This window comes from Charadrius vociferus, unplaced genomic scaffold, assembly GCF_000708025.1.
Source record: "Charadrius vociferus isolate BGI_N301 unplaced genomic scaffold, ASM70802v2 scaffold549, whole genome shotgun sequence".
Classification (NCBI taxonomy): domain Eukaryota; kingdom Metazoa; phylum Chordata; class Aves; order Charadriiformes; family Charadriidae; genus Charadrius; species Charadrius vociferus.
Genome location: NW_009650103.1, coordinates 3,975,383 through 3,990,416, shown reverse-complemented (window position 1 = coordinate 3,990,416; position 15,034 = coordinate 3,975,383). Strand labels below are relative to the sequence as shown.

General features: G+C 42.3%; 1 protein-coding gene across 1 annotated transcript in view; it reads right to left on the bottom strand.

Moving 5' to 3' along the window:
• CRB2 (crumbs family member 2) overlaps window positions 1–1,304 on the bottom strand; it is a 40,337-nt gene extending 39,033 nt beyond the window's left edge. Inside the window, exon 1 of the mRNA XM_009892280.1 lies at window positions 1,152–1,304. Within this exon, the coding sequence (XP_009890582.1) occupies window positions 1,152–1,224 (73 nt within the window). The 5' untranslated portion in view covers window positions 1,225–1,304. The remainder of the gene's footprint in view (window positions 1–1,151) is intronic.
• Window positions 1,305–15,034: the final 13,730 nt, after the last annotated feature.

The window sequence follows — 15,034 nt, the reverse complement described above, 5'->3', positions numbered from 1 at the left end:
TGGAGGCTTCAGAGAGGGGAAAAAGACTGTTGGGGAGTCAAAGGAAAAGCTGAAAACTTTCTCCAACTCTCAAAAAGTACATAAACATCACCCACTAATGTGAGAAAATGCTAAATGCAGTGTTCAGCAGATATTAGCAGAGAAAAGGCACTTTGACTGTATTTTCTGCATGTTCTCCATATTTTACCTCGACTTCTTCATGTCATTGATCATTCCTGTCCTAGCTCAGTGGCAACCAAACAGGACTTTTACATACAGATACTGGCCTGGCATCTTCGAGGAGACGATAAGGAGGCTGGTTCAATCCAAATCATACTTTCCAGTAAAAGGTTGGACATGTTCCTGACATGACCTTATAATCCCTAGATAACTAAAACAGATGTCTAGGCCCAGCAGATCTCCAGGCACCCATTCCAGAAGAAACAGAGAAATCTGTTTTTCAGGGAGCGTAAGAAATTGTGTACAAGGATGACTTTTGGAGACCAAAGACATGTTCGTGTGAACTTGAAAAATCCCACTATACTCAAGTATATTCTTTGGCTATAAAATAAGTTTTTGATGTGGAAAAAAACCAAAATAAAACAACCCCACCACCACCAGTGTGACAGACTCTCTTGCACTTTCAGGATGGATCTCCTTCCTTCAAAATTTCTAAGTGAGAATATTCATGTACTGTTTCCTTCCTCCACATTTTATGCCAGAGGCAACATATTATTATGCTCCCCTAGGTACACTCCTTTTTTGCCTAGATGTATTTCAAAAGCATATAGAACAGAAATAAAGTTCTGTGTTTCTTCTGTATGCGCACAACCATAAAATTCAGAACTTTTCAATGGAGAAAATGGTTACTATTATAGCTGAATACTTAATTATATGAAAGCGCACACACTTTTAGCTCTTGTGAATAAATGCACACATACATGTGCACACAAAGAAAGACAAAAGGAGACAAGAAATAAATAGAATGAAAAACGTATCTAGAACGAAACGCCTGTTTATCTTCCAGACAAGAAGTTTTCAGGCTTCAAATCTAACCGTGAGAGTGACATTTTGTTCAGTTACCTTTGCAACACAGGAGCAGGTGACAGATTTGATCCAAAGTTACTGCACAGTAGCCGGGTCAGAACCAGGCACAGAAGACAAAAACTTACCCCAAAATAAGAGGAAAAGTGGCAGCAGGAGAGCAGCATTGTACGCCCTGGGTGTCGTTTTCTTTAATTCCATGACAAGTCTAAGAGCGGCTGTTCTAAAACCCCCTGGGGACAGACAGAGGCTGGAAACTAGCAAGCGCCAGCTCTCCCCACATCACGGGCCGCGGAGAACTCTCCCCAGGCGCGGCGCCGGCTCCATGCTCCGCGGCCGCGGGGACCAGCACTGAGGCGGTGGACAGAGTCCCCGGCCGCTCGCGAGGGCTTGGCTCGCGCTGCCGGGACAAAGGCAAAGCGCGGCCTGGAGCGCGCGGATTGAACCGCGCGGGGGATTGACGGGCAGCGGCCGAACGGCGCCGCGGCTGCCCGAGGCAGTGAGAAACTGAAGAACTGGGAGCGTCACGGCACAAGGCGAAAAGGACAAAGGACCCTGGGGGGTTGCTTGCTGCTTTTTGGACTCCCCCTAAATAACGAAGAAAACAAACCCGGAGTCTCCTCCGCCGCTGTGAGAGGAGCTCAGAAGTGGCTTGGGACTGAGGTGGCCGGGGTCAGTTCTAGGGTGCAGGCTTCTGCATCGGCTCGTATTTACCAAGTCCAGATGAGGATCAAACACAGTTTTCTGATAGAGGCTGCTTTGTTCAAAGAGAAAATAAGACAAAAGACACAAAAAGCACGACGTTAATCCCAAAGAGCAGAGTTAGTCCACATTAGTCTTCACTGCTGTCTCTCATACACCATGAGCTGTGCGAACCCACAAGACATAGGAACTCGCAAAATGTACATGAACCCCTTTTTCCCAATTACAGAAGAGTTATAGAGACCAACGGGAGAAGTAACTGCATAACACAAACACCAAATCCCATCACCACCTTTAGACGCAGGTGTTTAGTTTTAGAAGTGGAAAAAATGATCAGCGTCCATTGTTTTATGAGAGTAACTGGAAAAAGACAGAGCCCACAATCAGTTGTGACCTACTAAGTACCTCTAAATCCACATCACAATTGGATTAAATTCACCATAATGAGAATTACGTACATTGCCTCACCTTCCACTGACAACTAAAAATAGAAGGCAGGTAAGATGCCACACAAATTCCTGGTTTAAACAAGACATATGCAAGATAGCAAGGAATCGGTGCAGACAGACCCAGGCTGCACGTGATGAAAACAACAATAATCCTGCAATGAGTAATTTGTATTATCCCAGCATCCTTACAGAGCAGACAGAGGCTGTTGGGCCAAGTGCAGGGAAATGGGATATTTACTGCATTGTTTTTACCTTCAGTGCAGAAAGCAGAACAGTCACAGCAAGTGCGTTTTCACCACCAAAACACTGCAATTTAGGAACAAATGGTTCATCTCACTATCCTGCCTTGGAATGCTCCGAAGATGATATATCATGTGTTATCAACCTTATCTGGACCACCCTGCCCCGACTTTCATCTCTGATGTCTTCAGTGTGTTTTCTCAAGATCAGCCTCAGTATTAGTTTCTTGCCAGTTACCACAACCATCTGGAACTCATTTCTCTCTCCTTAGATTCTCATTTTGCTGTCAGGGGACTTAACCAAGCAGTGACATGTGCGGAATCTTTCTGCTCAGAAAATTTTTGCCTTACCTGCTTGAATTATCCTCCTAACAACTCACCTTTTCCAAATCAAAGCAAATACATATGAATCCGTTGCATAATTAACACTGCAGGAAACCGCCATTCTTCTTCGACTGAATACAGCCACTCCTGTAAGTCATGTAGTGTAATACTTCACAGCACTTGGGAAATAAATCTATCTGTAATAATTTATAGCTCATATGTCTACCTGAAGGACACGTTCAGCTTTCATAAAACAGAATTAGTGTAACAAATCCCTGCACATAAGAAAGTGGAGGTCCTCCCACATCTCGTGCAGCTCTGCTGCTACTGCTGTGCTGTGTGACCTGTGGCACCTCATACCCCTGACAGAGACATTGGCTATGAAAGACTTGTTACACACTAGCCAGGCTCAGAAAAGAGCAAAACAGTTTAGCAGAGGCTGAACAATTAAGAAGCTCCAGAGAGGAACACTCTCGGTGTCTCAGTACATTTCAGACAATGTCTCAAGCAGTAGCTTCTCGTGCTAGCGACCGAGTTTTACTCTGGAGTCTTCATTTGGTCTTTCTGTCAAGTTAATGTTGACGGGTTCAAACTGAACTGCTAACATGGCCAACATGTCAATAATACTACACATGCAGGAATGCTGCAAACGGTACCTTTTCGAAGGTTCCATTTCACGCATTTCTCACAACAGGGTTTGACTTGAGCAACCTGGGAGATGGCAGCAATATATGGTTCTCAGCCAAAATCTTCCACAGACAAGAAGTGAGACTGTCATGCCTGTACTGCTGCCAGGACACACATATTGTGAGTTCTGGGGTTGGAGCAGGTTACGAAAAGTGTTCATTTGTTCTCTATGCCACTGTTAACTGCTAGCATATCCAAGTGGTCTGCCAGGACTTAAGGCTCATTTAGTGTCGCTCAAAACCCAAGCTTATAAAGCCCGCATAAGTCAAGACACCCGACTTCCTTATAATAATCAAAATACCTTAATCCAGTGTCTACCTGTGAGGATATTAGGATTTAATTTTTTCAACATTCATGATTGCAATTTTATGAGATTTTGCCAGTGTAAATAGCAGACCATTTCTGTGCTGGACCCTTGGGCACACAAAAGCCAATGTGGATATTAACCAGCTTAGTCCAATTAAAGGACCCTAATGCACCTCTGTTAAGGCCCTGATTTGTTAGGCTTGACTACATTTCCAAAGAAGGAGCACAATTGGGTGGATTTTTTTATCTAAAGCATAAGCTCCAAGTCCTTAGTCATCCTTGCTAAAGCCTTCCCCAAACTGGCCATGGTTTGTGCTACCTCCGCATCACTGCAGTCCAACGTCAGTATAATCTGCTTTTTAACATAGTATTAAAACCAGAGCCAAAGGACACAGCTGCTTTCGTCTGTGTAACACTCATTACAAGAGACTTAAGGACAGCGTAACAGCAAAGCTTCTATTCTCAGCCGGTAGGCAGGAAACTTTGCAAGCCGGAAATGCATGCCATGAAAATGGGGCAGCAGTAGGCAAGATGGATTAAGAGAAAAGGGCGAGAGTAGGTCTGGGGTACTCAGCAGACCTTTTCTGTCCTCTTATTCTATACTTTTTTTGTACACTTTTCACAAAACAATCCTATACATTTTTCTACAGACAGTTCAGAATGAACTGCTCAGCAAAGTACCTAAGAAAAACAGTCTGTGCTTTCCATTCAAAGAACAATGTATGCTTCCATGAGTTTCACATTCTTTCCTCACACAGGTCTTAAAATAATCCTAATATTACAGGCTGGATAGTAGAGTTTAGATGTGTGATACGGCGGCCAATATCACAGACAAGCTGGTAAGAATAAAGGCATTCCTATCTCCTCTCATATGCACGTATTGCACCTGCCTCAGAGGACACAGCCTCACCTTCCCTCCTTACAGTTCCGGAACCTCACCACCGACTACAAGTCTACTTTTCTGAACTGAACAATGCGAGCTAACAGCATCAAAATCTTCTGATTTTTTTCCCCAGCTTCATCCTCTGAGGGTTATTAGGCACAACCATAACCTTAGGACTTGGGAAGTTGAGCTAGTTAGGATACAAACTTCCTGTTCCACTCAAAAAGAGTGTGCAAAAAATGACTGCTTCAGTATGCTCTTCTGCTCTCAATCACTGCTGAAAAGTGCCAGGTATATTTTTTAAAAAGTTCAGGTTTTGGAATTTCAAGCCTGCAGACTCATAGGCCAATTCTGTAAATTGAAAAGTTCACATACAGTTTGATGATGTAATGCTTGAGGGTTCTCCAGGGTTCAATCTCTAACTCGAAATTTGCTGTTTCCTGTAATAATCAAGTTATTGCCCTTAACGTGCATTGTCACAACTTTTCTATGTGGCCACTAGATGTCCCTTCTGCACTGCACAAAGTCAAGCAAAGGCCATTGTGTGAAAACAGGAGTTTAGAAATTAATGTATCACCAGTGCTGCCAAATGAATGCAACTACACACATCCTGAAACGCTGTAGGACTGTGCCAAGCTGCACACTGAGCACTGTAAGACCTGCTGCAACATCCACACATCAGAAGAGCCAAGGAACAGTTTTGTTTGTAAGTCAAAACGTTAAGTTGCTATTAAAACTTGGCAAAATCACACAAAATCTCCAGTCTCAAGACATCCTAATTGCACTTTTTAGACACAATAAATTTAGTTTCCTATCATTGCTAGTCAGAACTGCTGGCAAGTAAATCATGCTGCCTGATAAGACTAGTGAGCACTGGTCAGTCCTAAGTAATGGCAACGATACAATCATCATGACAAGAAATACCAGAAAGGTTGATATTTCTTGCCATGCAGGAATTTAACAGAGCAATGTAATGTATGGTCAGAGTTCCGACCCAGTCTCCCTTTCCTGGAGCACAATAATCAACTTCAGACAAAACTGTAGTGTTGACAGAGAAGGGGGCTGGCGGTCCAGTAGGACAGAGGCAGAATCAACATTTACTCATGAGAATTTCATAGGAAAAAATCTCTGTGGGTTAAGACCGAACACAGCATACATAGCCCATACGCACAGGTTTGGGGTCTAACTCCTCCCGTAGATGCAGCCCTGAAAGCCTGGCCATCGGGCGCCACCCTGTGGCAACCGACTCACTCTTGTGATGCACCAGCGACCAGGCTCAAACGCATGATTGATGTCAGTCACACAGCCACAAACAGCCAACAAAACCTCAGTGAAATCCTGCCTTAACTGAGCAACTGGGACAACACTAGGTCCTCTTAAAAGAATATCACTTCTACAGAGAAATGACAACTTAAGCAGAACTTTTTTTCTAATCAGTACCACCAGCAATTTCTTGGAAGACTCCTGTTTTTGTCTGCAGACTATGGGAGGTCTAGGGTTAGGATTTGAGGGGACAAAATTGGAGCAGATTTGCCTGAAGTCTGAAACCACCTGCTATGCCTCGCACTACTGGGTGCTTGGGCAGAAATCTTCATTACGTCTCATTCCAAAAAACCAACAAATTGTAAGAACTGCAAGAAGGATATCCCATAAATGCATAACACCTATAGCTTCCTCTCAAACATATAAGCCCATTCACAACATACACAGACTCGGCCGTAGTAAAGACAAAGCCATACTCCCGCCAAGTTATCTCTGAAGGAAGTTGCAGAAGTCGGGCTCTAACCGTGGATGTACCCTTTGATCTATGTGAGACCCCGCTGGAGTGCTGCAGGTCAACCTTAAGCCCCTTTGATCCTCCTCCACTGCTTACAGCTGCCTCGACGGAGGCGAATCCCTTCCAAGGGGCCTCTTTTGGCAGATGGGAAGATGAGAATGTTGATCAGCTAACAGGAAGCAGCTAACAGTGTAAAAAAGGTCTCAGGCAAGATTTTCTGCAGTAAAAAGTTATAGCAGGAAGAAGGATGTGTCCAATACATTGCCTGGATCTAAGAAGTTCTGTTGACTATTGTGAGGCCTTTTTTGCTGCTGTTTTTGTCAAAATGACCCAACATGTAAATATCCCTTTTCTCCACGACTATCACTGCTTAGAGGGAGCCTCTCAAGCCACTGGAGGGCAGTGCTGGGCAGTTTGCTGATCTACCAGCCTAAAAACAGCTTTGAAAACCAACATTCTAAATTAGCATATGTTTGTTGCAAATGTCTGCATTACTGGCAACCCTGGAGCCATGCTGGTGCCTAGGGCGCTTAGTAGGCTTCAGGGGAAAAGCTAAATGCTCAGTCAGAACCAAAGGAACCTACAATCAGAGCCAAAGTAAGGGAGCTATGCCCTGCAGCAGTGCTTGGGTGAAAGGAACCTTGTAATGCAAAAGTTTGCACTCAGTGAAGGCCAAACATGGGGGTGGGGAATTTTGGAAAAGTCCCCAGCTGGACCTGAAAAACAAACACAACTAGCTGCACCATGTGAGCTGTGTGTTCTGAGGCAGAGTCTAGCCTCAAAGTCCTGTATATGGCACCTACCTCTGCCATGGAATTGACACCTTTGAATACTGCATAAATCAGCAAGCTCACGTTCCTTCCAGGTGTAATCTCTGTTTTCTCTCACAGCCTTCATGCGCAGTCTGGTCTGTAATGAGGCCTCTGGGAAAAAATGGACATTCTTACCACAGTAGGTAGCAGTAAGTAAAACGGATGCAGCCCAAGGATGTGCCAAACGTTGAGGAATGAATAACTTGGAGAACCAAGAAGACAAAGACTTGCCTTGCAAGACCTCGCCAAGGTCTCGCCTTTGCGCATGTGCACCTTAATGAACACTCCATTCAAGAAATACTCTTATGACCTCCAAATCTAATCCAGGTTACTAAACAGACACATCTGCCAACATGAAGACAAGGGACAACTGTACAGAAATAGCCCTTTGTTCAATTTCCTGACTCAGCAGCTGGGGATATTTTCCAGCCACTTTCAGTATTTTAGGCTTGCACACTCATGACTTTCTAGGCCATGTTTCACATAAATATTAGCACAACCACCGACTGTGCTATAGTGACACAGTGGCAAACATCTCTGAAGTTAACTTCTGTCCTAAGAATATTTCACAGACTGAAACTCTCACGTACGTCAATTGTTTCGTCTTCACAGGTGCCCCAGAATAATGGCGTTACCTAAACTGGGTGTGCAAAAGTTGCTGGATCTGCTCTCACTAGATAAGAGGGTCTGGCAACCTTGCAAGGATTGCTGCAGCACGCACTGGCATACGGGCAGACATTTCATTTTTCTGAAATGTTAAATCCTGGTGTTTCCATCACCATCCATTTGTCAGATTCCTTAACAAACCTTGAAGTACAACAAATACAGATTTTTACATAATTGTTAACAGCATTCAAGCTTGTTCTCATGGTCTTCAAACGGTGCTTCATCCCAGTGTCAGTAACACTGAATTTGTTTCATAATTAGGAAGTGAATAATTAACTTGTCACCACACTGTCAACAATTCTTCCAGACCTGCTCTGTACATGTAGACCCCTCTTTAAGAAAAGAAAACATCACGCAAGTCATCACATTTGACTTATAAGCATATATACTTGTACTCCTAACTGTTTCCTTCTGGCATAAAAAGGTTTTGATGATTACCAACTGCATTACTACTACTTTGCCAGCACCAACATCAGAGCTGAGAGACAATCCCACATTTAGTTAATGCTCTCATTCTCTACGAGTACTGCTGCATTACTGCAAACTAAAATCAAGGGATAGGAACCTATATAATTAGATGCTGTGGAAATATACATTCTCTGCCAAAGACAGCTCAATATCAGGTTAATTGTATCAATATACTAAGCATTTTTCCAACTTCAGAATAGTGAAGGTTTATGAGTGATCAGTTACAGGTCTTAAGGTATCAGTAATCACAAATAAAATTTAATTTCAAAGACATGGTAAAAAATAAACTCAAAAGATATGCTCGCCTTAATTCTATGATCCTTGCGGACTTAAATCAGGCCTAATTCCCTCACATCTGCTTCTGAAAAATATCCTCATTTGCTTCTAACTGCGTAACTGGACTAGAGACTAGGGTCGGCAGAGGTTTTTAGGGCTTCAGTGCTTTTCTCTGCCCTGAGGAAAGCTCTAGTTTGTTCCACTTCTCCTAGGGAGCATGGTTGATGCACATTTTCTACTTCATGTCTTGCAACAGCAGGCAAACCAAGCTCCTGCTGAGCTTCTGCAAAAGGTGATATTGATCTGCACCACAAGTGTCCGAATCTTTAGCTCTGCTAACTGGTGTGCTGAATGTGCACAGGAGTTTATCAATATGTCTGAAATAAAATCTGCTTGATGGCCTCTGAAAAAAAAGAAAAACGAAACTTCTATAGCATGCTGAATTAAAATGCAGTCTATAATCTTGATTTATAATCAGGAAGTCCAACTATGATATCATCAACTTTCACATACATAATACATCACCTTGCACAAGGTCAATATGGCTTTCTTGCTACAATGGGTAAAAGGAGATGCGATACCAAAGTCTGGCTGCGTACTGCATCAACTGCGATGACAACACAGTGAATCTGCCGGAATGATGCAGTTCTAGGTGTTTGACTGTGCACTGTACCGGAATATTTTGAAGCCAAGGGCCTCTGTCGCTCATGCTGGAATTCAAGAGCGATCAGTCCTGTGACTGCACTGCCAAAGGCCTCAGGTGTGGGAAGGGGAAGCAGCAGCAAAGACTGAAGCAGAAGAGTCCATATTCGCACAAGTACTCAAAAACTTATACGTAGGGAACTGTACTAAACTTTTCCAACCTACCTCTGAACATAATTATAGGGATAGAGCACTGGTTAATCCTGGTAAAAGCACAATAGTAGCTTCATCAGGATTACAATTGTTTCAGTAAGAGCAAGAATAAGCATCTCTCTCTGATGAGAGACATATAAGGCTTGGTAGGAGGTTGTATACAAAATATTCAAGTGGATGGCTCTAGAAACTTACTAAGAACTATGGGAAGAAACATAGAAAGAATTCTAATACTTTAAATCAGATGTCTAATGCCAATCCAGACTTGCCATTCACCGATTATACGTATCATTTCTGGACAGAAACGTGATAATTGACAGCTTACTGAAACACTACCCATTTTATCCCTGAGAAACTCCATTGGAACTAAGTCACCCCTATATATATCCCAGTAAGAAGCAGCATCTTGTATTTTTAAAGAATTTTTCCACACCAAGGCCGGTTTGTCAGCACCATTTATTATGCTTGAATGCTTTATGAGACAGAAGTCACAAACCTGACAATTTAATTCTCGTTTGCTTTGGAAGTGACTTCATATGCCAGCCTAGCTATACTACCTGGGCAAATGATGAAACTTTCTGCTCCAACTGAGCTTTAGGTCACCCTCTTTCTATTACAGAACATGACTTAAGAAAAATTTCCTTTCCTGTATCTGTGACCAGAAGGCAAAACAACGTATGGATGGCTGAGCTTCCTATAATAGTAGAAGAGTTGCAGAAATTTAATTTCACTCCATGGTGTATGAACCAATGGCTGGATCTTTAGCTTTGCTAACCTGTACATTCAGTAAGTCACAGATGTTTTATGAGGGCCTATCAGTGCTTTAAAAAAACTAACCAAACAAGCAAACAAAAACTTTGAAGATTTAAACTCCATTTGATCCTAAAGCCTTTTTAATGCATGACTCCCAGCCAAGGGACTTTGCATATTTCTGCTAGTCCTGTTTCCAAGAAGGTCAGCAGGGCAACCACTCTGGAGAAAAATGGAATTTGAGAAGCAAGGAGAAAATCTCTTTAGATGTGTGTGTTCTGAGAAAATGACAAATCACTGTCACTTGTACTATATGAGACTAAATGAAAATTTCTTCATTTCCATTTGTACTTCTCTGTAAAGCGTGTTGAAACATAGGTTCCCTTTGCTTCTGCATTTCCTTTGATTCAGGCCAGACAATGTAACATGGAGATTAACCACCACACAGCATCCAGTATTTCTGAGATTTCACAGCTTCATTTCACTTAGAAAGGTAAAAGGTCAACCTGCAATACTGTCAACTGTATGGGCTGTTACAACATTTCCTCTTAGAACTTGGGGAATCATACTGCCATTGCCCTGAAATCTTGAATGAGCTAATGATTACTTCTAATTGTTCTTTGTTAGTCAGAGCTAACCCTAAGTAGCCTTCAAGAATGCACACTACATGTGGATGATCCAGCACTTCTTATTATAGCAACCAGCTTTCTGGAGTACATGAATGAGAAAACAAGAGCAACCAAAATGCACGGGAGAAAGCCAGGAATGTCAACACATGGTTTTTCTACCTTGAAACAGTTTCTTCCATTCAGTAAGAGGTTATATGTCCTTCAGACATGATTTTAAAATATTGAATCCACTCCTGGCTGTTAACTTCAACACTGATATACACTTAACTCCAATTGCCTTGTTTATTTCCCCTCAGTACCTTAACCCTATTGGCAATTTCTGTTAAAATAATAAACCTGACACTTTGTATTCCCACCACCAAATATCCACTAGAGTTAACAATGGAATCAAAGCCACAGTTCATCCTCTTTCCATGACTTTAAAGCTCATAATCCTCCATTAAATTAGCCAGTAAGGACAGTGATTTGCTGATTCTGCCCAGCAGAGGACTTGATCTCTTGTCTTTTTCTATTGCTTTGCAGAAATGGTACTTCAATTATGAGCACATCCTTGTGGGCTGATAGAATCTCACTGCTAGGTCAGAAGAGGTTCCTACAATTTAGGAACCAAATAACTTACTTGGGCAGTAGCAGACAAGAATTGCCACGGCAGCAACGTACACAATGCTTCCCAATTCATTCATCCACCTTCAGCTGAAACTGAGCTTCCAGGGGTGAAATAAGGTCAAAACAAAGTAAAGAGTGAAATGGAATCTGTCCGACAATAAGCCAGGTGTCAGGCACCCGATCCACAGAGCCTGACCAAGGACAAAACGGTCATTCTGTTAGCTGTGGTGGGATGTTGGGAATTTTGAGCAGATGTTAATAGGATGAATACATACGAGTTGTACAGCCTCAGAATGATAATGCCTCTAAATGCCAAAAGCATATTGATCTCCTGAAGTGCATAGTCAGAACATCTAATAGCTCTAGAGAGAGCAGGGAAACACTCAAAACGGGGGCGGGGGGGGAAGAAAGAGAAAAAGAGAAGATGCTTCAGATTGGAGAGTTTCATCAGTTAAAAAAGCCTTGGGGCACAGAGGGAATGTTAAAATGCTACTGCACATACAGACACATACTGAGGGCTGCCAAGAATGTGCACTTTGTACATAAGAATGGAAGAATGAATTTACAGAACTTGTATGATTATAACAGGTCTAAAACACTTCTAGGTAGAAGTGGTTTAGACCTGTTTTAATTAGGATGTTACAACCAGGAAGAACCTAAAGAGGAAAACAAATCCTTACTGCACTGTTCTGGTGGATCAAAACTGTGGGAAAAGAAAAGCTAACACCAGTGACGCAGAGAATGCAGATACTGTTCAAAAGAAATTCAAAGGGAAATTCTTTCTATTTTAATTACTGCAACTGTTATTAGTAATGCAGATCAGGGCTTTGCTCTAAAAGTAAATCTCATTTCTAACCTACAGTATCTTTTTCAATGTGACACATTTGAAAGCTCCTTTTTAAACAAGGGTCGTGTAACTGGGAAATTCAATTCATTCTCTTTGCTTTAATATCTGTTTAGCTCAGGACTATACACACCATCAAAAGCAAAATGTTATCCTTCACTCTGCACTAGAGGGCCAAGTGGTCCAACGGCACACGCTTTCTGCTCCGTGGTAGCGATCCAGTGTCTTCACCATCTCACAAAAGCATGTAGTTCTTTGAAGGAGGACAAGACTCCAGGGTGACAGGACTGCAAATTATTGGGTTGTTCAGCGGTGGTTTGTTTGTTTTTTTTATGAGGTACAAATCAGACTAAGCTACACTAGCAGAAAGATCATCGTAAAGTTCACTCTCAGCAGTGCCACCATAGGAGCATAATCCTATGAACTCTGGTCAATAGTATTATATATCCACTGAACCACTGAGGACATTAAGCAAACACACTGAAGAGATGAGAAAAGATTCCAGTTGTCCTGAGCTTCCCACTCTCTGACCGCAAAACCGCACTCTCACATCAAATGGGGAATGAAACTCAAGGGACATTTTAATCCTACACCCCTGCTCTAATTAATAATCCTACTTTATCAATATTTGATGCAGCTGTTATTGTGTCTCCTCTGACCATTACACTTTTCATATAATGCTCTGAATTATGCTGCTCTATAGCAATGTAACAGCACTGTGTTCCTTTCAAGGTAATACAGACAGAAAACATGGCGCCTCCTTTCCTAACACAGCGCCTTTCCAGAAGACCCTGCTTCAGGATTAGCTTATGAGATCGGCAGCTATAGCATATAGCCAGGTAACAATTTATATAAAAAGATATATTGACTCAGCCCTAAATGACCCCTCCCCTTTGTGGCCCACTATACCACCATCATATGGAGGAGTAAATGTATTCATATCCTGAAAACCAAACCAAACCATACATAAGGCTGAGCACAACGGAGAACAGTCACTGCGTATACTGGCATACAGAATCACGGTTAATAAGGCACAAAAGCAATTACGACAAGAAAAACTTAGAATTTTTGCAAACTAAAGTGCCAAGGAGGAAGAGGCAGACTACCCTGTGCTAAACGTAGCAGAAATGCCCGTCCCTCACCACAAAACCTTCATTCATGTCACACAAACTCACTTAGATGAGTACATGATTAGGTAGGCCGTTGTGGTTGCATTTCCACAGGGGTAAGAGGTTACTGCTGCTACCCAATTACTCGTCAGCACAGTTCCACAAGAGAGTACTCCCCCTCTGCTTTGTATGCGTAACTGCAAATGCAATAACTCCCAAAACAGATGTTGTTAACATGATCAAGAATATTAACTCGGCAATTGCAAGCGCTTAAACTAATGTGAATTGCTTAGGTAAAATGCAGCTCAAGAACAATTACATGCAGCTACACGAAAAGTAAAACATTCCACAATCCACATCACACTCTTTAAGGATCCTCTTTGGAAAACAGAATACACGCTCAAAATTCTCCATCAGTGCAGAATCATTAAGATTAGTCCCTGCTGCTGAAGACTTGAGACACAGGGAAAGGCAGTACAAATTCATGTATAGAGAAAGGGCCTTTTCTGTATGTTCTTCGGTCTCTCAGTTTCTGAACACTGTACCTTTCATCTGCAAGGGACCTTATTTAAAAACAAACACGAAAAGTAAAAGAGTAGAGACTAAAAGTAAAACAAACACTTAAGAGAAAAATAACCTGCTGACAGAAGATAAGCGCTAAGCCTGTGCGTTTTCTCGGTGCTACCCAGCTTGTTTCTCTACAGGACAACCAAAGCTGAGGTAGGGGCTGAAGTATGGCAACATATTGGGAGGCTTACACTTTCTTGCCAGATTGCACATTTTCCCAGTTCCAGGCTTTTACTGCATGCCAGTGTTGGCATCATAATATGCAAGTATCAATTCATGGAGAAATACGACGAGGGAGCAGAGAAGCAGATGAATTCATCCCAGTTCAAAGGCTGGGCAATAGTGGCTTCCCCGCCTGAAAAGCAATACCACAGCAGTTCCTGTTTACAGGGAAAAAAAAAAAAAAAAGGAAAGAAGTACTTAGAGTCACCCCCAACCTTCAGTCACTAAAGATTAATCGCAGAAGTGTAGCACTCTTCTTCCCTAGCTCCCTAGGGCAGTATCAAGATAAAGACTACAATTTGGTCTTCCCGTAGCGAGGGGGAAAAGGCAAAAAAGAAGTGAGGATGAAGGAAAAAGAAACCAGTCAAAACCAGGTTTGGGACTCCATATAGTTAGATATGTTATTTATTTATTTGTGTGTGTGTGCGGAGCCAACCAGTTCTTCCATTCAGAGTGTACAAACCTGCAATTTCAGCACCGAGAAGCAAGCCCCCGAAGTTCCAAGCCCAGCCAGGATTTCCTGTGCGCACATTCTGCATGGAGCCCAGTGGAGACAGAATTTCTGTGGACAGCTAGGGAAAGGGTTGGGGCGCACAGAAAATCACATCAAAGAGCTTTTTGCAGAGCTTGTGGAACATATAGCAGAGATATTAAATAGGAAGATTAAAAGAAAAGTAACAAAGAAATTTTGAGCTATTCATGGGACAACAGGTAGAAGGCAAAGTGTCAGAAGACAGATTTCTAGTTCACTATGTGTCTTCTACACTTACCATCTGACTCAAAGCCCAATGAGGTAATTAAAGACGGCGAGCAATTACAGTAAGCTTTGGTTCAGGCCCA